Genomic DNA, 24,905 nt, shown 5'->3' with positions numbered 1-24,905 from the left:
ATTCCTCAAGAGATGATTTTTTTTCTAGAGGTTCCTTTCAGAACTCTTCTTAGAATTTCTCCAGAATTTTTTCCAAGGAATCCTCTATAAAGTTATTTATTTCATTAGGTATTCCTCGCATAATTTATACAAAAAATCCTCCAGGTAGACTATCAGAAATTCTTCCAGAAGAAGAAATCTTCTAGGGATTGCTTCGGGGATTCTTCCAGGAATTGCTCCAGGAATTCCTCAAATGATTTCTTCAGAAATTCCTCTCAAGTTCTCTCCAAAAATTCATTCAGAAGTTCCTTCAGAAATTTCATTATTTCTTCAATTGTCTTTTCAGGGATGTACCGAAGAACTTCTCCAGGATCACCTGATGATTTTTTTTTTAATTATTTCAAGAATTTCTGGAGGAATCCTTCCAGCGAATAGCATTGGAAGATAATTTTAAAAGGACTCATACAGGGACCAAAAAATTCTTGGATAGTCCTTAAAAGAGTTCGTAATTTCCAATAGAGTTCAGCTTTAATTGCTTATAAATGTTTTGTAGACATTATCAAAAAATAATCAGTGCAAAATAATGCGCGAGTGAATTCCTCAATCTTCCAGAAATTGGTCACCATCACCGCTACTAGCACCACGTTGATTTATTAACCCTCTACAGGAAACCTTAAATGATGGGTCATTCCGGAAACCTGGGGTCCATTTGGGGGATGCTAACATAAGGCTGAATTTCAGAAGGCTGAATGCACAAAAGGCTGAACACAAAAGGCTGAAAGTATCATAAGGCTGAATTTCAAAAGGCTGAATGCACAAAAGGCTGAATTTCCGAAAACGCAGGAGAGGAGTTATAGTACTTCTTCTTCTTCTTCTTCTATTGTATGGCGTAACGTCCCATCTGAGACAAACCTGTTTCTCAGATTCTTTACGCATTTCTGCAGTTGTTAATTGAGAGCCTTCTCTGCCAATGGCCATTAATCAATTGGCGGTAGTGTCCGTCAAATGTCAAGCCCAAGCAAACCAATACAAGTGCCAGGGCTGGTTGGTCGGCCAACTAGCAAATTTTCAAAAAGATCGTTATATCAGTGTACGATATGAATAATAAGAGTGTTATGTCTGTTTGTCCGTGATGTTAGTGTTGGGCTGGTCTTCAGCATGACTGCTTATGGGCTCATGGTTTGAAAACAAGTCGAATCATTATTTCAGCCTTATGTTTTTTCAGCCTTTTGATATTTTCAGCCTTTCGTTATTCAGCCTTTTGTCATTCAGCCTTTTGTTATTTCAGCCTTTTGTGTTTCAGCCTTTTGTACGTAACCCCCATTTGGACCCCAAATTTGATCTTCTGTATCTTATGATCCTGACTTATTAGAAGATCGGTGTCTTCAGCAAAGTTGTTGGGTTGATCAAGGACTTACAGATGCTGGACTGTTTAATTCAGAATTTCATATATAGGTGGCGCTAGTGAGCATTTAAGTATTAAGTATATGATCACATTTATATCAAGATCCTGATCATAAAGAAATTTGGTGTTTTTGGCAAAGTTGTTTATTGGACCAAGTGTTTACTAATTATGGACCGTTTGTTTGAAAATTCCACATAGATGGGGCAACTAATCGTGCAAATTTTATATTTCATGTATCTCAGGATCCTGAGCACCTAGAGAGATGATTTCTCCGGCAAAGTTGTTGGGTAGGTCAACACTTACAGATGATGTGCCGTATGATTTGGAACTCCTCGTATAGGTAGCGTTACTGAGCATGCATATTTCATATATCTCATACATCGCAGGGTTCTGATCAGGTAGGCTAACTGGTTGGGAAACCAGCAGTCAAAATTTGAGAGTTTTTAGTGCATTCAATAAAAAGTTACAGCTTGTTGCAAATTTTCTAACACATGATTAAAAGTCGTATGCTCATGCAAATTTGCAACTAGCGCCACCTAGTGGCAGAAACTACGTAACACTGACAAAATTTCTCTCCCAAATATTTAGAGAGTTGGTGTCTTCGGCAAATTCACCTTGCTTCACCTGCTCAAGAGTGAAAACAAATTTTAAATTTTTCGTATTTCAGGATCCTTAATATTTATAAATATGGTGTCTTCGGCAAAGTTGTTTAGAAGATCAAGGACTTTTAGTTGAATTATTATTTGGTTATAGTTTCTGTCATTAGGTGGCGCTAGTAGCAAATTTGCAAAAACAGACATTTTAATTGTTAGCTAGACAATTTTAAACAAGCTGTAACTTCTTATTAAGTGCCCCAAATATCATCAAACTTTGAATGCAAGTTTCCCAATTAGTTAGTTATAACTGGTACAAATTTGGGCTTGATTGATTAACTCTACGTGAAGTTGAAGTGTTTCTAGTAAAATACTCCTTATTTCACTGCAGTTCATTAAATTTATATATCTTACGGTTTAGTTAACCAAATTTAATGAAATTTTGAAAATGTATAACTTATACATTGGTCTTTGATTATCATTAGACTTGACTCAAATATGTCTAAAGGGAAAAAGTTACAGCTTGTTGAATACATTTTTAGAAATTTTAATCATTTGCAACCTATTGCAAATTTGTAACTAGCGCCGCCCAGAGATGAAATTTTGCATTAAACGGTAAAAAAAAACTGTAAGCCTTTAACTAACCAAGCAGTTTTGTCGAAGAAATTATCTCTCTTAGTAACCAGCGTCCTGAGATATTTAAAAACTAAAATTTACTGGCTCGCTAACGCCACCTATTAGTGGAATTTCGAATCAAATGGCCCATTAACTGTTAGTCCTTGACCAGCGTAACAGTATTGCCGAACACACCAATACTCTAAGTATTCAAAACCCTGAGATATAAGGGTGAGAAATTGTGTCGGTGTTATGTCTGTTTGTTTCTGATATTTTAAGATGTAGTGTCTCTTAGCTTTTTTTGGGTTCCACATGCATTAGGTTCATCAAAATATTTGAACTGTCCCCTGTAAACACTCTGTGTGTGCACTGAGTGGTGTTTTCTTTTTTTGAGTGCGTGCAGAAATTGTGCGCTGTGATTATGACTTGCTGGCTCTCACTGCTCTCACGCAGGAGTCTAGTCACCCGCACACAAACTCTGCATGAGAGCAATTTTATGTTTTTAATTGTGCGTTTCCTCTCTTTCTTAGAATCTTGTGCTACATGAGATATACAAATTGCATGCTCACTGGCGCTACCTATAAGCAAAATTCAGAATAAAACGACTCATCATAATAATTTGAATCCTGATGTATAAATGATTCAAAACGTGTATGCTTACTAGCGTCGTCATGTGACAGAGGTTCGATTCAAGCGATCCATTATCTGTAAATTCTTGACTTACCAAACATCTTTGATAAAGATAGTAGAGACGATAAGAGAGTTATTGGGATCCTGGGATATTTGAAGTATAAAATTGACATACTCAGTAGCGCCACCTATGTGTGGATTTCCGAAACAAATTTTGCATCATCTGTAAGTTCTTGACCTATGAAACAACTTTGCCGAACACACCATGTTTTTATGTGATCAGGATCCTGAGATAAAAGAGATGTATATTTAGAATGCTCACTAGTGCCACCTATGGGTGGATTTTCAAATCAAACGGCTCATCATCTGGAAGTACTTGACCAACACTACAACTTTCTCGAAGACTTCATCTTTCTAAATGATAAGGATCCAGTGATATATATGACATATTATGAGATACAAAATTTACACGGTGGAATTTCAAATCAATCGTTCCATAATTTGTTAGCGCTTGACTTACTTAGCAACTTTCCCGAAGACGTGACGCTTCCACAAGCACTAGATCTTCCGATAATTTCGTTTTAAGTCATTATATGACTAAATTGTTAATTCCAAATAGCGCCATCTAGTGGGAAAATTTCGAATTAATCAATTCACCGACAGATGGCGCTTGACCTACCGAACAAATTTGACGAAGACATGAATATTCTAAAACAACAGAATAAAAAGATAAAGATAATTCAATTTGGGGTTCAAATGGACCCCAGGTATACAAGATCACCCGGTTCAACTTTGACATGGAATAAAAATCAAAGCATGCCATGAAATCAACTTTTTTTGCTTAAATAATAGAACTAGGTCTAGTCTGAAGGTATTGCAAAAATAAAGTGAATATGTTTTACCGAACTTGTTTGTCATTACTCCAAAGTTGCCTGGGGTCCAAATGGACCCCAGGTATCCATTGGAGGGTTAAGATCAGACGAGTTTTTTAACGTATTGTATAAAATACAACAGCGTGACTGCTGAAGGGTTAAATAATGCTTCTAGAATATGTAAAATGTTATTACAGTCATTGCACTATTATGGGTCACTCTGTCACAATTATTAGTCAGACAATTCACCATGCAATTCAAATGGAATTGACCCAGAATTGTGGGTTACCCATGATTGTGCTATGACTGTATATGCAATTTCATCGTATGACGTTTAGTTATAAAAGCTTGTTGGTACAAATTTGCTAAGGGTGATTGCTCCCTAGGCCGTCCCTTATTTTCCAAAAATTGGAAATGTTATAAATTCGTTGATGGAAAATGATCGTTTTAGCTAGGAAATGATCATGTCGAAATTTGAAGCCCGTATCTCAAGGCTAAGTGGTCCCTTAAGGGGCCTAAAGTTGTCAAAAGTTGTATGGGACTGAAAAAACATGTTTTTTTTCGACGAAAAAAAACACTATTCTACTAAAACCGATGATTTTAGGCCCCTGAAGGATCATGTGACAGACAGGTACAAAATGGGGAAACGAAAGGTATGGTCTTATCCTATTGTGGTCCTAGTTCATCAAGAATCCAACACGAATAAGCTAATTTTGATGATCAAATTTATCACAGTATATCAATGAGTTATGTACGACAAATATTTCCTTGATGACCTATTTTTCCATGAGAATAAAATTTGAAATCCTCTTCTACTTTACAGTTCACTTACTTTGTAAAAACAGAATTTAAGGATTTAAAGCGACTACGAATCCTCCGGCTGGATGGCAATCAGCTCTCCGTTGTAGTCGACCATTTGTTCGAGTATCAGAAAAGTCTCAACATTCTAGGTAAATATTTTTCTACGGCAAAAGGACATTCCATGTGTTTGTTTCATATCCTCATTTCAATGACATCCATAAATATTACACTATATCCAACAAGCTCCGTTCATCCTTATCCGACCATTCATGTAACAACCAATATCATGTGTGTACCCAGCTTTTCCACAAATCGATTTGCATCAATCTGACCCTCTCACGCACCACACCCATCTCCAACAAAATATGTTTCCCTCTTCGCAGACCTCTCCTACAACCGGTTGGCCAAAATCTCGGAGAAAGCTTTCGAGAATTTATCGAACCTCACATATCTGGACGTATCGTACAATAAATTATCGCGCATCGAGCCGGAATGCCTGGAACCGGTGGCGGCCAATTTGCGCACATTCAACATCAGCGGCAACCTGCAGCTGGACCTGATGGAGGTGAATCCCACCTTCCAGGTAATGTATGCTGAGTATATCTTGCTTACTACGGAATGCACAGTGGGGTTTTCAAGCGTCCAAAATGTAACCTCGTTTGTACGTATTAGTGTCTTTTGAAACTGGACTTGGTTACATTTCCCAGTGTGCTATAATAAAGTTACGTCATCACTCAATACTGAATTCATACATTTGTGTTCATTTTCCTTGCCTGCGTACAGGTCATCCCGAACATATCGACCCTGGCCGTAGCCGACATGGGTCCACTGCCGCTGAAGCTGTTCGAGCCGTTCAAACAGCTGCGCACTCTGAACCTTTCCGGCAATCACATCGACAACATCACACTACAAATCATACAACCGTTGGCGCACTTGAGGGTAAGTACCTACCTACCATGTACGCTTCAAATAGTTTTCCATAATATTAGAAATACTCCGCGTTCATCATGCCCATACAGTCAATTCATCAACGCTGCAAATCACAAATGATAAATGCCATTCTCCAAATTGGCACATATTTCCACGGACGGAAGCCACTTCCCGTTCGCTGCGGCTCGGCCGGCGAGCGAAACATCCATTCATCATTATCTTCCGCCGCCGTAATAGGAAGCAAACTTCCACCAGTACATTCCATCAATTTCCACCTCAGACCAATCGAACTCCAGCTGCATCAACCAGAATGCAGAGATGTATGTAGCAAGCTTGATGCGAAAAGCACTCGCCCATCCAATCTACAGGGAAATGGCATGGTCTGATGATGTGGTTGCAAATCCATTTTCCCTCGTTTCGTTCTTTTCGTTCTGTTGTGTGGGTGGCACGCTTTTGGCGCTAATAGAGGCATCCGCAAGCAACACAACGTTCCAACGGGGGATTTATATACATTAATGCATTCCTGTAATGAAGGGGGTCTCAAACTTGGGCATTGAATTCAAGTCATGATAAAATGTTCTGGTAATTGAACGACTGACTGTAGGGTAAATTTAAAGTTTTTCGGCTACGTAGTCTTCAACAAACGTCGTTAGTTTATTAAAGACTGCGTATCCGAAAAACTTTAAGATAACATGTTCTTTATATGGACATAAGAATCCATTGTGGGATATTCCAGTAGGTTGGTATACCTGAAATAGGCGTAATAACTTGGAATTCGAAGGCGTACGTAAATCTTGAAGAAGGCATAAATGTGACAAGTTTAAATGGAAAATTACGAAACAAAGATCCATGCAGTTCTATTGGGAATTGCATCCCCGTGCCCCAATTTGCTTTAAAGGGTGGGTTAACCAACTTCGCCACAGAACGAATAACGATTCTGCGAAACCGAAAGCTTACCTAAATGCTTATACGAATGTCTAACATACCATTAGAGTTGGTTGTTGGGAAAATAGTAAGATCAAAATTCAATGTACTAGATCATACGCCGTAACGCACCATTCCAAGATGATCCACACACTAAGCCCGTGCACACCGGGGGGGGGGGGGGGGGGGGGTGTGGGGGGTTAAGGTGTTCCTCACTTTATGGAAATGTACCGATTAACCCTCAAAGCCCCAGGACAAACTTTTTATTTCCAATCGGCTGATACTCAGGAACTATAAAATATAAAAATAAACGGTTTTCACTATGATCGATGGGAGGAGTACTTCATGCAAGGGTGGTTTTCAAACCGGAAGTCTATGCTTGAACCCGATTTTGCACCGGAAATAAGTGTTCCCTGGTGCAATGTTTTGGCTATATTTTCTACTGTCTTTTGGCTACTTTTTCAATAAATAGCTGTTTATTCTCAGTAGATCAATTCAAGTAGAATCTAAATCTGGCCTTCAAACCCTTACCGAATCGTGTTTTTACAAATTGGAACCAATTTGGTAAATTGGGACAGAAACCGATTAACGCCTAAAAGTATGCAATGGTCTTGGAATAATTCGTAGGATTAAAGTATGACTCGTGTATGCATTCTAGGTGGATTAATCACATGAGTAATACTTTTAAAAGAAGGACCCTGGTATACCTTACAAATTCTTCATAGACACTAAACATCCAAAATAATCTTTTGAGGTCCAAATTGATTATAATCACCAAAAACAGTGTGCCCCGAGTTCTACCGGAAGTACACATCAGGGACCAAGTTTATGATGCAACTCGTGCTTGAAAACAACCTCAGCATTGTGTTCTTGCGTTGGCCTACCATTTCAAGTTGTTAAAGTGTTCAGAATAATGTGGCTAAAAAATATTGTGATAAATTGGTGCTAATTTTGTTGGCCGCGAACAAATGTATACTTTAACCAATTGTCAGTTTTTGCGAGTTCCCTGGGATTACGCCACCCGGTCGGTTTTCCGCGTGTGTAAGTTTAAGTGCATAGTGCAGTAAAGTGTCAATCGCGCATTTCGGTGTAAAGCCAGTAACCGCTGGCTAGGTTGATAGCTTCGCGTCGGCCACGAGGAGACAAGAGAGTACATTTATATTTAGCAGACTAGGAGAAATTTGGGTAAGATCTTTCTAATTAAAACAAAATGACGGGGGTAAATGTTACACTGAAACACCGAAACCAAATATGCGCCAGAACCAAAAATGCAAATTTTTGGTTCAGGAAGTATTAATGCATTTCAGATATCCAATTGATATCCGGATGCATCAATGTGGGGCTTACTGTTTCAGAAGACGACCTCAGGATGCACGTGGAAGTCCAGGCATTTTCGAAATGGGTCGTTGGATGTGCAGTAGAGCAAGCACTGCCGGTCGGTGGGCGATGGATTGTACGTACATACATACATACATACATTTACTTTATAGCTTCCAACGTTTCGGCCCTTGGTTTGGGCCGTTCCTCAGGGTGGTTATAGGCGCTATCGTTTAATCGCCCTTTGCTGGGCTGTGGAATGAGTTTTTTGGTTTGTCTTGGAAGCTATAAAGTGATTCCACAAAAAATCAATTTCGACCAGAAATAGCCAATAACAGAGGCACAATTTATCAAAACCTTGGTCGTATTTCAAATTGTTATTTTTAGCGTTCTCATCACAACTGTTCTGGAAGATTATTCTTATGCGTACGCGATTGTACCAAGGCTAAAAAGGATTATGAATTTGTTTATTTCTTTTGTTTATTTCTTTTGTTTATTTTTTTTTTAATTTTTGTTTAGGAATCAAAAATACTCCTATTATACAAATACAGTTGAGAGTCCCTGTACCAATTGGTACCAATATCGTTCAGTATCCATCCACTGTTTCTTGATTCCATGAATGTTAACCGTAATTCAAGGGGGATGTGTTCACTTTTGCTGGCACGGTAATGGCTGGGTATGCTGCGCAATTCAGATCCCATTGTGATCCACTAGCCTCTGCCCAGCAACTCCTATCCCTACCTCCACGCGGTACCGGCCGGAAACTATGAGCAACCTTAGGGAAGATCGGGTAACCAACCCCGGTGGGAACTTTGGTCGTAGGCTGACAGGGAAGGGGGGGGGGGGTTGCTTCGGTAAACCTGAGCGTCTGTTCTCCAGGAGGAGCGGCTCACAACAGCGTCTGATCCCCATATCAGGGGCGGCTGATCTACGTCCGAGTGCCAGGGAAGGACTCTAAGCTCAATTGTGCATTATGGTCCTCCGGAAAGTATTTGTATTTATTTAACAAATCCAACTGACCAGCGTTGGTCTCATTGAATTGCTTAACCTAATTTAAATTTCGTACAATACCGACGTACTTAAATCTAGCAAACAACTATCATATTACTCATCACATTGATCATATACATCAAATTCATCATCTACAATACATAATACATAATAATCGCTCTACACAAAATTACAATATACATCAATAAACATAGCAATCAAAAGCTTCATGAGCATGAGCATGAGCATGAGCATTGGTGACCGTACACTTCGTAGTTGCTACTCCGTGATTGACCTGAGCTAGCGAAATTGTACAGAGAACCAATTGGTAGGGGCTTGGGATTTGCCACCATCCTCAATGTACACGTTTCGAGAGCTCAAACTTTATTGGGTCAATAACGGCGCTGGTCACGTCCTTATGGTCTACCGGGGAAGGGAAGGAATGTTAGTTCGACAACTGTTGCTACTAGAGGTTGTATGTACTACTGGACCCTCCACAGTTGTCACGGGAAGGAGTTTTGTTAGTAGGGAGGGATTGATAGTTACATAGATCAGGGATACACTTTGGTAAGCGATGCGATCCATGCAACCGTACAGTATACACACAAATGTGTCACCTCACAATTTGGAAAAATGGTAAGACCATGAAAATTTTAAATGAAAATTTATGGAATGAAAAATATTTTGCGTCACCTCGCAATTGAGAGGACTGGTGAACCAATATGCTACTTGCCATGAAATCGATATATTGAAACAAAATATTGTGCCGACACTAGCAGTGACGGACCGCACAGACTTAGGCAAAATACTGACGCATAATTACGGATCAAATAAGTGTGGCCAGCACCGTAAGGTGCTGAACTGTACAAAAATGCAGGAGATTTTTTTTAAACGCAAATTTAATTGAAAAATTTGGCCGACACTTGAAGTGACGAACTTTGCAGTTGTTGTTGAGTAAATATCTGAAGAATGATTTTAAACTAACAGATAAATTTACTACATCTTTCAAAGAAAAACAAGAGCTTGTTCACCGATCATCAATCATTCATTCGAGCACCCGTCGACCTATCGCTAAAACGATACAATCGTGTGACACTATTTCTCGACACTCGCATGTACAACACAGAACAACACAATACTGAACACTAAACCCCCGCGCATCTATTGTTTTGATTTTCACGCGAGACAAAACTTCAATCGCTGTGCATGAAATCGGAAGACGGGGGCAAATAAGGCGGGTAGTCACGTGGCACTCTTATTTCCGTGATTTCGCATATCCTCGCCAGTGACCACCTTAGAAACTGGCACTAATTCACACACAGCGCGTCTAATGACCCGAGGATGATATTACCGCGGACAATCGAATGGTTAAAACCACAAAAAATCGATATTTTCGGGATGGGCAACGAAATCAAAAACGCGTGATTACTTTCACTTCCGTTAGTGTAATGTATTTAGCCATCAACAGCAGCAGAAAAACAACACCCGATCTTTGAGGCAGGGATACAAAAGATGGATGTAGGTATACATGTGTATCGTACTCTACTGGTAGGCAGCAAGACATATGGACAAAGTACATTAGACGGGTTTAGAATTTTGGAATGGGTTTGTTGGTCGGGTAAATTAGATTTCAATTAAGTTTAATAATAGGCAATCAGTGAAGTACTAGATTGAAAGTAGTGAGCTGGATTTTTGTGTAGTGAGATGATCAATTCTCCATTTCTGCAATGAAATGGTGCAAACAGCGTAGGTTATATGATTTATTGGCTAATTTGATGCTATTTGAGCAAAATTTTGAATAACTGTGTTGTTGTATTATTTTTTCCTGCAACTTCAACAACACAGTTATCCAAACTTTTGCTCATTTTAAATCATATAACCCACGCTGTTTGCACCATTTCATTGCAGAAATGGAGAATTGATCATCTCGCCATACAAAAATCCAGCTCACTACTTTCAATGTAGTACTTCACTGATTGCCTCCTATTCCTATCAGGTCTTTTGATTTCTTTCGATAATACTGTAAATATTTTGACGAAACTGCAATAGAAGAGCATGAACTCTATTTGAGTCAAAAACAGAATCCATTCCAATCAAAAATTGTTCATAGCTCGTTATATAAATAATAAATGGTCCAAATATTGTTGCATTCGATTCATTGAAGCCGGAGATGAAAAATATCCCGATCTTTTCTGAATTTTGACCACTGATACACAGCTAGTTGATCAACTTATAGTTAAGCCCGTGTAGCAGCCGGCTTAGAATAGCACTACGGACCCCCTGTTCCGGGGGTCAAAGTCCACCAAACAGGGAACCCCAATCCAAAGTGTCAGGCGACCCGTGCTGATGGATGAATGATTGAGGGGGTTTCAAAGATGCTCGATCGTTAACGGAGCCTGTAACGTGGGTAGATCACCTTTTCGTGTTGCGTTACGAAGTAAAATCTACCGAAACCTAGTGTCGTCCTACTTTTCCAATTTTGGAATATGCGTTCTGGCAATTCAAGGAATCATAGTTTTTAGTCCTTGTCACTGGTATCGTGGTGGCTTACGGTCTCTGAATAAAACTAAGTTAACCAATTTTACTTTGCAGATAGTTAAAAACCTCGCCGTTCGAGGCTAAACTTGATGCAAAGGACATCAAATCGGGTTAGGGATCCATGTATGTACTAACTCTTCAAAGACTGGTAAAAGCTGGTATGCAAGGAATATACTAGAATCCTTATTACTGAACATATGTTCCATTATTGGATTGGTATTGCTGCTAATGTTAAAACCCGGGTTCTAAACTTCTAACTGGGGAGAATTTAGCAGTAAAACAAGGGTGGTGCTAGGTTTCCAATGCATGGCCAATTATCAGTACTTTTGTTTTGTTTTCTATATTGCTTCTGAAGCACATAAGAAAACAAAACAAAAACTGTATCAAAATCGATACTTTATTGCCCTTCAAAGGCAATTGAGTAATGCGAAATGCACTACACTAAGGATACGGGTAATGTCACAATAGATCTAAAAACTGATCGCAGTGACAGACCCGAACAGGAAAAAAAAAACTTACAGTTAAAAATTTGAGAATATTTGATACATTTTACGAAAACTTACAGTTAGTTGAAAAGTGAAAATTTTACCTATCCCGATCATTTTGTCTATCCTCTATATATATATATATATATATATATATATATATATATATATATATATATATATATATATATATATATATATATATATATATATATATATATATATATATATATATATATATATATATATATATATATATATATATATATATATATATATATATATATATATATATATATATGTTCTTACTTCATTTAGTTCCAGTATGTGAAAAAACATTTACTGATATTGGAGTCTCCAGTTAGCCTAGTGAATAAGGAGATCGCCATTCTGGAGACGGTGGGTTCGATTATCGTTCCAGTTGGGAAATTTTTTTCGACTCCCTGGGCATAGTGTATCGTTGTGCTTGCCTTACAATATACACATTCATGCAATGGCAGGATTTCTTTCCCTTGAAAACTCATTGTCAAAATGCTGGCATTTCGTAAACATTCATCCGATCATCGCCATCAATCGATCATAAATTAGTGCTTGTTTGTTATTCTCAAGTGGCCATGCAATAGGGTAAGGGAGGTATTTTGGACCCCTTTAGGAAGCGGATGAACAATTCAGCGAAAAAAGAAGGTTCCCACTTCAAAATATGGATAACTTCAGTAGGCATTACGTAGAGTAACATGTTTTCTGTCGAAAAAGGCCAAACAGAACTCAAAATTGTTGTAGTACACACAAGAAATATCAAAACTTCTGAAGGATCTCGGGCTTCTATTTTGGACCACCTGACTTTATTTTGGACCATCAAGTGCACATATTTTGGCCCACCAAATTAAACTTCAATTGATTGATGACATGAAAGCCACCTCAGCAAAAATTTAAACATAGTTAAAACTACGTGAAGTTTACATCTTTTCTATTCATTTTTTGAAGCAGGGAACGTTTAAAAATTACGTAACGTTAAAAAAAGATGAAATTTTGTTGAAATTGCCAGTTTTTACGCAATGTAGTATGATGTTTCATGAAAAATGTTACGCAAAACGTGCATTTATTTACTATTGCATGACGTAAGTCACCATGCATAAATTACGTAATGCTTCATAGGAAGTGTGAAAGTCTAGTGATTTTGCTAAATATAAATATAAAGTATATATTGAAATGAGTGGAAAGGCAATCAAAAATAAAGTAATTTGAATGATACGTAATTTGTCAAACATAATTTATATATCACATTGTCTCAGTCATCAACTAATTGCCGAGAAGGATAACTTTTCTAAACTGGATGACTGAACACCTGAAAATTTCAACTTGTCGAAAAGTTGTTAGGACACAAATCGAATCAAATTTTTTTACTTGGCGAAAAGTTGTTAGAACAAATCGAACCCACAACAACCTCATTGTAAAATAAACGTATAACATCCCAGATCACGGGAGGTCCCAACTTATCTGTTTTCAGAGACATGAATGTTTTCTCCCTTTATAAGGAACTGGAGAGATGGATCTGATAATGGTCCAAAATATGTTCACATCTGATTATGTTGAACATATTTTGGCCATACCTCAAACCACCATTTTACTAAATATTATTACTCCACCAAGGTTAAGAACAGTTTATTTTGAGTTTATTCAAGGCCCTAACTACATTCACATTTAATAAATATTTATTTATAAAATTTAAAACCTCTTCGAAGCCGACTACAAATTTGTCACCTTCTTTGTTTTGGGTGCTTTTTCGTGCGTTTCATTGGAAGTGAAAACATTTTCTCTATTTTTGATACTGAACAGCATATTTAACTGATATCCAAAATTAGGGTCATCACATAGTTGAATACTTTTCGTGTTCCAATAAAAATTTACCAAGATTTAGTAGAGATTATGTGATAAATATCATAAAACTCCCTAGGTGGGCCAAAATACCTCCACTACCCTATCCGGAACCATTCCGGGGAAATCCCGGATTGTGCTGGGTTCAGGGGCTTGCCAAAATGGTTAAAAGTGATTATCTCGTGTGTTATTGTGTTTGAACTATCGATTTTCAGCGAAACTTTTGTTGCGAACAGTGAAACACAACTGCGATAACCAGATTTGAATAAGCTGACCCATCTGGATCCCTGTGACAGGTTCCGTGGGACCTTATTTGGGTCCCCTCTGATTTTCAACCTAAATATGCCGTTCGACATATCATTCTTCATGATTTCGAATGACTGAGTCAGAAACGATAGACTGAAGTCTGTATCAACTAATATGACCACCCCGGAACATCTAGCAAAGCTTTCACGGCCACAGGGGTGTCTTCGGGGAAATTTCTGGTTTGCACGGCATGTTTAGGTTGCTAAACATACCGTGCGACGTATCAATCTTCATGATTTCAAGAGAATTGGGCAGGAAAATTTGATTGAAGTATGTATTGCTGTGTGCATTCGAAATACAAATATCAAATGCGGGAACACCAAATGCGGTGAGATTTTCTAACAAGTAACCCGATGTCAGTAGGGGTCTTTGAATCCTAGGTTGGCGGTGATTTTGACTATGGTAAGTTGCCTTTGGTAACACTGTGTGTTACCGCGTTTGGAGCGCATTTGGGCACCATTTGCATCTTGACGCACACAGCAATATCAACTGATATGTCCGCTCCAGAAAACCTGGAACAGGTTCCGCGGGGGCTTCTCAAACACAATAACACACATAATAATCAGTTTTAGCCATTCGGCAGAACAGACACTTCCCCCACCCATTGACTCCAGTACAATCCGGAATGGTTCCGGATATTACATGGCCACTTGAGCATAGTCATAAAGAAGAAAAAGAAGAAGAAGAAGGATGAGAAGAAAAAGAAGAAGAAGAAGGAAAAAAGAAGAAGAAGAAGAAGAAGAAGAAGAAAAAGAAGAAGAAGAAGAATAACATTGATTGATACACTGTCATGAACAAATAGTCATATATATTCGGGTGAATTTATTTTTTATCGTGACGAGTACCATGGGTCAAATTTGCTGAATGAATGAAATGAATGCTATTAGTCTACACTATAATAATAATTCAGCTTGCAGACATACAAGGATGCACTTTTCTTGACCAATTTTATGGGTTTTGGTCGACTAATGCAAAGACATTCATGTATTGGGGCGATTATTGAGGATTTTTTGATAGCTCAAAAAACTCTCACGTTTGTGTATCGCTATGAACCCCTCCATCTGCTTGTGATAAAGCTTGATGGATGTTTACTCCTAGATAATTGCAATCTATTACAAGTGGTACACAGATCGAAAAAAGAATGTAAACATGTGTGACATATGATGTACATGATTGGAGCGTGGGATATCACTGAAGTTTACATGACATATCATGTAAATGTCATAAAATGTCATGTAAACTGACATTATATGTCATGTAATTCAGCATGACTCTGAGTGTTTACATGACATATAACTCAAATATACATTATATATCATGTAAACCATCATAACAGTATGTTTACATGAATTAAATAAAGTTTACATGACGTGTAAATCTCATTATTTTTATCTGTGTACACACCATGTAATAGAGAGACAACATGTGATGTCAAATACATGACATAGGCTCTCTGTTACGCTTTTTTCGTATATTCAATACATGGAGTATCACTCCCTCCCCGCTAAACGATGGTTGTCATTTTTGAATGATCCCTAACATGGGAAGCGTTATCAACAACCATGCGCCTCCATGTTGTTACACATGGCTGGTAACAAAGCACCAGAGAACCTTAAGGACAGACTCATTAGAATCCCAAAATGTCCACCACAATGGCCGACTTTGCCACCTACTCACGATTTTGGACGCACAAATCTCTTCGTAAACAAAACCAGCGCAACTGATCTTCTTATTTTAAGCTAATTACAAGTGAGCAAGAACAGAATTATAAAATGCACTGATGTTTGAAGCTTGCTTCTTGAAATTTGTGCGTCTGAAGTTCTGATGTATTGTTCAAGCGGGATTTCAAGACGTTTGTCCTTAACCCGTGTCTCACAATTTAAATATTTAAATACATTTATTATCAAAGGTCAAGTTTCAATAAAATAAGTATGATTTGACGAAAAAATAGAAGTTTTTAGTGTAGTTCCAAAAAAATTCTTCATTGTAGGTCCTCAATATCTGATATCTACGCTATCGTTATATTCTGATCCGTATAGATGCAATACAGCTCTAAACATGTGAGAGAGATGATAACCACTCAAAAAGAATAGAAAATAGACTTACAAACAGGGGGAGAAACCTAATCAGATAAACGCCTAAAAGTATGCAATGCATGGGCCTTGTAATTTCATGTAGTTTCGACTGCAGTGTTCAACATTTCTAATTTTTTTTAATCAAATCAAATAAAGAGTGCACATTATGTGTAGCATAACCAAAAATTGAAATACTAAAGAAGTAAGATTTTACACAGATAATGATTTTTAATAAAGTAATTGAGTTTTTCCTTCAGTACCCCACAAACAATTTTGACGTATTCACCATAAGTAAACTTTTCAGAAATTTTTCCATGTTTTAAAAAGAAAATTGAGCTGTACTGTTCCTTTTTATTTGTATCCTTTGACAGATACGTATTTCGACCTCAACTATAAGATCGTCTTCAGTGTCTCGTATTTACAGGTATTCTACTAACTCACCCAGGTTCATCATCATTCCATGTTTTGATATAAAATGTCAACCAGATATACTCTACACAGCTTCTCCACTAATGTTTGTACTACTCCATAATTTTTTATTCGTGAAAAATATGAGGGTTTTATGGTGTTATTCTGGGCACTATCGAAATAACATCGAAAAAATAATGTGTCTTTCTGCATGCCATGAAAAATGATAAACATCAAAAAAATTAATTTTATTCGATATACCAGTTGCAATTTGGAATTACGTACAAAAGTCTGAAAAACATAACGTTGGGGGGACGAATATTACCGGTAGAAATCCCTGAAGGAATCCCGGGAGGATTAACTAAAGGAGTTCTGAGGGGCATATCTGGTAGAATTCTGAGGGAATCTCAGTTGAAAGCATGATTGGAATCCCTGAAATAATCACAGAAGAAATCCCGGGAGAAATTGATGTATAAATCCCGAGCGAGGTTCATGACAGGAATGCCGGCCAGAAGCTGAGCAGGTATTTCTGCAAGAACCATAGAAGATGTCTCTATGCTCTTGGATTGCCTGAAAAAAAATCGGAAGAAATCTATATTTTTTCATATTTTTCTCGGGAGGAATCCCTTAAGGAATCACAGCAGGAATCCTGGAATTCCAGCACAAAGCCCTGAAGAAATTCAGAAAAGAATAACTAAAAGAATCCTTTCAGGATTTTCCAAAGCAACCCCTGCAAAAATCCTTGTAGAGAACTCCGGAGCAATGCGTACAGCAATCTCGGAGGCAATATCTGAAGCAATCCCAGGAATACACCTGGGAAGATTCTCGAAAGGAATGCCTGAAGAAATCCTGGAAATAATTCCTGAAGGTAACTCGAAAAAAAAACCTCAGCTCATCTAATCTTATCTCAATTCTTCACCTTACTCTCTAGCCTCTACCTTACTGTCTTCTTTGCCCTCTATTCCAACCCTCTATCCTACGTTCTGTCATAACCTTAAACCCTACCATCTGCCCTACCCTCTACCCTATTCTCTACCATAACCACTGCCCTACCCTCTACCCTATTCTCTACCATAACCACTGCCCTATCATTTACCGTAATCGCTAGTCTATATTGTGCTTAATCGTACCATCTACCCTACTCTCTACCCTAACCTTTTTCCTACCCTTAACCCTATCCTACCCTCTTCCCTACCGTCTACTCCACTCTCTCTACTCTATCCTTCACCCAAACCCTCTTCCCGACCGACTGCTCCACCGTTTACCCTATCCGCTACCTGCCATGACCCTCTACCCTTTTTCTCATAAAGCCCGATCGATAGATACCCATATTGCATGGTATCCTAGCTTCAACTACCATGCTGTGACCGCAATCCTGGATATGGTCCACCGTCTTGGATTTCAAAATGGCGTCAAATATCGATTTTTGTCTTCTACACTGCCGTGTGCCAAAACAGCAAACTGAGAAAAACGCGTTTTAAGTTTCAGCCTTGTTTTCATCTCTACGGACAAGTGTATTAAAACATACAATGTGAATAAATCAGCATAGCGTTAGAATTAGTATTTATCATTGAAGTATGAACAAAAAGCTTCATAAACATTCAATTTACTTTGATTGATTGAAGAAAAACCCTGGTAGGACTGTAATGCTGATAAATCTAGCAATTTTTGGGATTTTTTCGGAATGTGCTGTCCCATGTCATGTGAGATGTTCAGCATAAGCTGTCCCATGTCGAGTTTTATAAATGATATCAGGATTTCCGGAGAATGTACAGGATTCCTTCAGAGATGCTCGGATAGCTTGTTATGCGTAGAAATTGAACATGGGATAGCTTTCGAGAAAAAATAAATGAACATGGGACAGCTTATGATGCAGAATGGAACATGGGACAAATTGACTTGATGTTGGTTGTTTTTATTGAGTTTCTGAACAAAGAACAATAGTATACGTAAAAATAGACCTTTTGAAGATAAAACGTCAAAATCGTCAAAAAGTAACATGGGACAACTATGCTGCACACGGCAGTACACATCAAGCCCGATCGATAGATACCCATATTTCATGGAATTATAGATCAAACTACCATTCCATGGCCGCCATTTTGGATATGGTCCGCCATCATGGATTTCAAAATATCGAAAAAATCGATAGATACCCATATTGCATAGTATCCGAAGCAGCATTTCTGGTAAAAAGCATATATTCTGGAGCTATGACCGCCATCTTGAAACCGAAGCCGCCATCTTGAATTCCAATACCCCTACTACCACCTCCATATCCTAAGGAATGTGTATGCCAAATTTGATTGAAATTTCTTGACGCATTCCAGAGTTATGCATATGTTCCGGCATAAATGTGTTTATTCGTACATATATATAAACATACAAATAGACAAACATACAAACACATAAACATACAATAATACATACATCGACTTTTGCATGTATTAACAACTTTGCCGAAGAAATGAACTATAAATTATTAACCATTGTCAAGATTCCAGGTAAATATTTTTTTTTCGCACTGGAAATGAAGATCATAGATCGTTACAATATGTATTCTTTGCAGCATTGTTTACGCCACCTAGTGAACCAGTCACAAACTATATTGCCCACTATGAGCGAGGTATGGGTGTGGAGAACATCTTCTCTGAACAAAGAATTCTAAAATTTCGCATAATTCTGGAGATATTCACATCAAAAGGATTGTCCTGTTTATAGGACGTTGGGCGGATATGGGTTATTTGCAAACGCGAAAAATCGGAAGTTTCCAATAAAATTTCGAACCGCAGCAATACCAGCTGTACCAACTCACCCTACATTACGGCACCATCCGTAATGTTTATGCGCCATCACCAGCTGTGAATACATTGATAAAATACTCTTCGATCAACATTCGCCACCGCAAGTCGAATCGGGGGTGTGTATGTTCGGATCTGCAGTAAACTCTGCAGTCTGCATATGTACGTGCGGTAGATTTACTGTGTGCATAAACCGACGCGAGACAATTCAATATACGTTTTCCGTTTCCCTGAAGTACGACATAGTTACCCGGTGGGGTACCTATCTTCATGTGAACAGCAGCAAGTGGAAGAATCGCGCAATCCCCAAGCTCATTCCTGGTTTTATTGGATGGCATGCATGTGAAATAAAAAGAAAAATCGATGCATTGGCAATCGAACGTTCTGTGGTTGGTATGAATCCGACCGAGTTGAGAATATACGTTGAAACCAGGAACATCATATTTCCGGGAAAATGGGAAAGAAAACAATGCAATTGAAGTAATAATTTTTTCGACCTTGAATTCCCATGGCTAGGCATCTCAACTTATTGTACTGATGAAATATTCTTATCTTTGTGAATCTAACCTACGTTTTACTGAAAATTGGTTCACTTCTTACATCCCCGCAAAAAAAAAAAGTGATATCATCCACATGCCATAAGAATTCCGACAAAAAAACATTCCATTTCCAAAAATTTCTATTTCAACGCATGCATCCCATCATATCGGATTCATCACGACTTCTTCCACTCTTTTCTTTCATCTTCAATCGCCATAGCTGCTGGATCTGTCGCGCAACCAGCTGTCCGGGGTGGAGGACCGCCACGCGGCACAGCTGGCTCGGATCGCCGACCTGCGAATGGACAATAATCCACTGATATGCGACCGGTGCCACATGGGAGCACTCATCGACATGGCAAGCGAGGTAAGCACAAACACAGACAGACGGAGACGGTATCCTTTTGTGACTTTGATTTCACCGAATGAATGGCGCCTTTCTTCCCTTTCTTCAAACAGTTGCCATGGCCGGAGAAACCGGTGTGCTTTCTGCCGGAACGTTTGCGGGGCATACCGATTGATGACCTGCAGCCGGACAGCGTCGAAATCTGCATGGAGGTGATAGTTGACGAGGACCACGATGCGGCCAGCACGTCGCACAACTTTTTGGAGCAAGGTAATGGGGGCGCAAGGGAGGGCGGGCAGCTGCTTAGCATTCTTGATTAATCTCATCCGTGCCGTCTAAGGATTGATTAAACCTTCTCCGAATGAATTCTAATCTTTGACTTTGTTAATTACACAGCCGGCAGTGTCAGCGTGCTTGCCTTTTGTGGCCTGATGGTATTCGTCCTTTTGGCGATAGTCGTGGTTTCGACGGCTATTTGCTTGTCAAGGCACCGGGCGCGGTACTACACCCACGAGGAGAAACGAGGTAAGTGAATGAATTTATTTGTATTACGAAGTGACCCTAAATTACAGGAGTTGGCCGAAATGTTTAGGAAAGGTAACTTTTTTTTGTCTTACAAAAAAGTTCATCATGCACCAGATTGCATAAAAAAATCTCACATTTTGACTGTTTATCAACTTATTATATAAGCATCATTGGAACAAATTTGAGCTCCATTGGTTAACCTTTTGCGAAGCTAGAACCGTTCTCGTAAAACACTATTTTTTAGACACCTAATTTTTAAACTGTCATATCTCGGAGACCAGTCAACCGAATTGAATGAAATTTTGAACATTGATCAGCAAAATATTAATGCTTCATAAATTATAAAAACATAGGTACCTTTTGAATATTGAAAAAAGCAAATTATGGATTGACACTTTTTTGATCTTTCTCGAAAAACTGTTTTTTTTTACATCAATGTCATTACATTTTAGTTTTGATATCAAAAGATTTTTTTACTTCTGTTCTCAAGATTGTAGTATATGTGGCATTATAGAGTAAATAAATTAAAATTAAAATTAATATCATCAATTTTAGTTATGTTCTTTTGTATTCCACATTGATTAACATTGTACATAATATTCGGTATTGAATTTTCTTCAGTGTAACGGAAATTTGCAAACACGAGTGCGCTCAGTGTGATGGAAGGCGAATGCGAGTGGAAGATGTTTGGCGAAAACAGCCGCGACGCGGCTGAATGAGCGTATGCAGAATTCGTCTACTGAATGACGGCTGGCGTCTGGCGATCAATGGAGCGAAGGAAGAAAAGAGGAGGCGAGAGAGTTGGGTTCGCGATCGAACGAGTCGCTTGGCCCCATCAGTTTTGTAACGGTTTTTGACGCGAACGGTTGTCGATGAGCGCGAATAAAGTTTTATGTCCGTTTTTGGAAAAAAATTAAAAATCGTTGAGAAATTAATCTAATAAAATCATTGTTACTTTATGATGAATACGACAAAGATATCTCTAAAAAGATAGATAAGAGCCAATTTGGATGAAAGGAAAAACACATTAAGTATTTTTTGTGTGGTATTCTAAAATTGACTTATTTTCTTCTATATGGGTGAAAATGTCAATCCGGTATAACTTTATTCGTCTTACGAAAATATTACATTTTATAACGTGGTATCAAGAATCAATATATAGTTGATATACCTTAAAAAATCACTCAATTCGGTTCACTTGTTTCCGAGATATGGCAGCTCAAAAATTAGTTGTCCAAAAATAGTGTTTTGACCAATCGAACTCAAATTTGTACCAACGATCCACATATGATAGATTGACAAACAATCAAAATTTGAGAACTTTTGATGCACTCTATGAAAAGTTCCAGCTTGTTGAACTGTTTTATGAGAAAAAAAAAATGTTGCCTATCCCAAACATTTTAGCCACTCCGTGTACATAAGGCAATTGACAAGTTAGGATTCAACAATGTGTAAAAATTGTAAATGAAGGAAACGAGTTTGCCAGAAATCTCTACAATTGATGTCGTGCAGCTTAAGAACTGTATTTAATAGAAAATATAAATATGAAATTGAAAACTCCGATGTGGCTTTTAAATTTATCCAAATTTGTCTAAAATGCCTTCATTTTTCATACAAAATCAAGATTCTTCTTGAAACCATGGGTTTCTCCAGACTCATCCAGAGATCCTCCAAAATTGCGAAAGTTTGTTTTTAGGTTCATGTAAGAATTTATCCAGAGATTGCCACAGGGACTCATTCGGAGTATCTTAACAGATTCTTTGAATAATTTCTTGTTGGTTTTTTTTTCAGAAATTCAGATTTTTTCCAGAAATTTTTCTTTTAAGAATTCCTGCCGGAATTTTTCCTTCTCCAGAAATTCGTCTAGAAAATAATCAAGAGATTTTTCTGAAGGTTTCTCCAGAAGTCCTCCAGAAATTGCTCCAGAAATTCCTTAGCACTGCTTATACCAACAGGGCCTTGTAACGTAAAGTAAAAAAATAAAAACGTGGAACTATTTTATTTGCACATCCATAGCTATGTAGTGAACCAAATTTCAATCTTTTTGCGTTATCGGAATCCTACACTATCCTGTTTAGTAAAAGCCGATTGGAATTTCATGCAACTTCCGGTGAGAACCAGGCGAGTATATTAGTTCCACACTTTTAACTTCTTCCGGTTCCGTTTTGTTCCCAAATTATTTATGAATACCATGCCTTTGTAGCGAGTTTTCTCGAAACCTCGACAAGATAGCAACATTCTGTCTTCGGCAAAGTTGTTCAGAACAAGAACCACTTCTTGGTGATGAATTTCATAATTCCGAATTTCCCCACCACGTGGCGCTAGTGTACATAGTGACTTCCGGTACGACTTTGGTGGGATATGGCACAAAATTGAAGCCAGATAGGAAGGTACGATTTTCGGCAAAGTTATTCAGCATTACGAGTACTTCTAGGTCATGAAGAGCACAGTTCCAAAATTCACCACCATGTGGTGCAAGTTTTCGTTGTACATAGTTACTTCCGATACTACTTTGGAGGGATATAGCACGAGCTTGAAGCCAGATAGTAAGGTGCGATCTTCAGCAAAGTTGTTCAGGACTACGAGTGCTTCCAGGTCATGAAGAACATAGTTCTAAATTTACCACCTCGTGGCGCTAGTGTACATAGTGACATCCGATACAACTTTGGTGAGATATATCATGAGATCGAAGCCAGATAAGAAGGTACGATCTTCGGCAAAGTTGTACAGGACTATGAAAACTTGTAGGTCTTGAAGAGCATATTCCGAATTTCACCACCACGTGGCACTAGTACGCATAGTGACTTCCGGTACGACTTTGATGGTATAAGCACGAGATTCAAGCCAGATAGAAAGGTACGATCCTAGCTTCCACGTTTAGAGACCAAGGGTCATTTCAGGAACACTCTGTGAGTAGTCCCTAAGAATGTCTAAAGAAATACGTGCCTGAAGTTACTTTATACACTACCACAACGTGGTGGTGAAATTCGAAACCTGGTAGTGCACAGTCCTGAACAATTTTGCCTTCCTATCAGTCTTGAAGTTCGTCCAATATTTCACCAATTTCGTACCGGAAGTAAGTATGTACACTAATCACGTGGTGGTGACTTTCACAACTGGACGTACTCGTAGTCCTGAACAACTTTGCCGAAAATTGTGCCTTCCTATCTGGCTTCAATTTCGTGCTGTATCCCACCAAAGACCGCCCCAGAAAGTTTGGACGCAGTAAGAAGATACTGGCATTTCAAAACTATTGATGACTAGTTCTTTTTGAAGCCTACATACTGTTGATCAACCTATTCTCTCAGCATTTGTATAGAAGTTTATTCGATTCTAACAGTTTATTTTAAAATACATGAACTTTCAGCGGAGCATCGTCAAAAAATTGTGCACAAATGATGTTCATAGCTTAAAATGTCACTTAGGAAATGAGATAAACATGGTGGAAATAAGTAAGAAAACCGTGCAACCAGTAACCAGGAAGCACGGCGAGGATAACACGTGGTTCTTGCGAATCTTTTTACAAGTTACACTTGGATTTCCTTCGGAATTTCCTCGAGGGTGTCTTTTTGGAATCTTTTTTCTGGATTTTTAAGAAAATTCTCTGTAAATTCCTTCATAAGTCCTTTCAAAGTTCCTCCAGAGGTTTCTCGTAACATTCTTTAAGGAATTCCTTCAAATATATTTCAAGGGTTTCTAAAAGGAATCCTCCAGATATTGTTTGTAGAAAATTCCTTCAGAAAATGTTAAAGAAGTTCATCTAGGAACCTCCAGAGGTCGTTATATCTAGGAGTTATTTATATTTTTTATAGGAAATTTCAGTTATTTCTACTGTAATTTCTGAAGAATTCACCGGTTGAATATATGAAGTAATCCCAGGAAAAATTGGTGGCGGAACCAAAGGGGAATTTTGAAAATGAATCCTTGTATGAATTTCTGCAGGAATTCCTG

At 38.2% G+C, this 24,905-nt stretch overlaps 1 protein-coding gene across 1 annotated transcript in view; it reads left to right on the top strand.

The window, feature by feature from the left end:
- Positions 1–24,905, top strand: part of LOC109405617 (insulin-like growth factor-binding protein complex acid labile subunit) — a 433,323-nt gene that overhangs the window by 398,446 nt on the left and 9,972 nt on the right. Inside the window, exons 8-13 of the mRNA XM_062849913.1 lie at positions 4,918–5,044; positions 5,279–5,478; positions 5,679–5,834; positions 20,304–20,450; positions 20,543–20,699; positions 20,826–20,954. Coding sequence (XP_062705897.1) covers positions 4,918–5,044; positions 5,279–5,478; positions 5,679–5,834; positions 20,304–20,450; positions 20,543–20,699; positions 20,826–20,954 — 916 coding nt within the window. The remainder of the gene's footprint in view (positions 1–4,917; positions 5,045–5,278; positions 5,479–5,678; positions 5,835–20,303; positions 20,451–20,542; positions 20,700–20,825; positions 20,955–24,905) is intronic.

The sequence above is a fragment of the Aedes albopictus genome, chromosome 2 (genome assembly GCF_035046485.1).
Source record: "Aedes albopictus strain Foshan chromosome 2, AalbF5, whole genome shotgun sequence".
Lineage (NCBI taxonomy): Eukaryota > Metazoa > Arthropoda > Insecta > Diptera > Culicidae > Aedes > Aedes albopictus.
The sequence above is the reverse complement of the archived record's forward strand: the minus strand, read 5'-3'. Positions and strand labels throughout refer to the sequence as shown.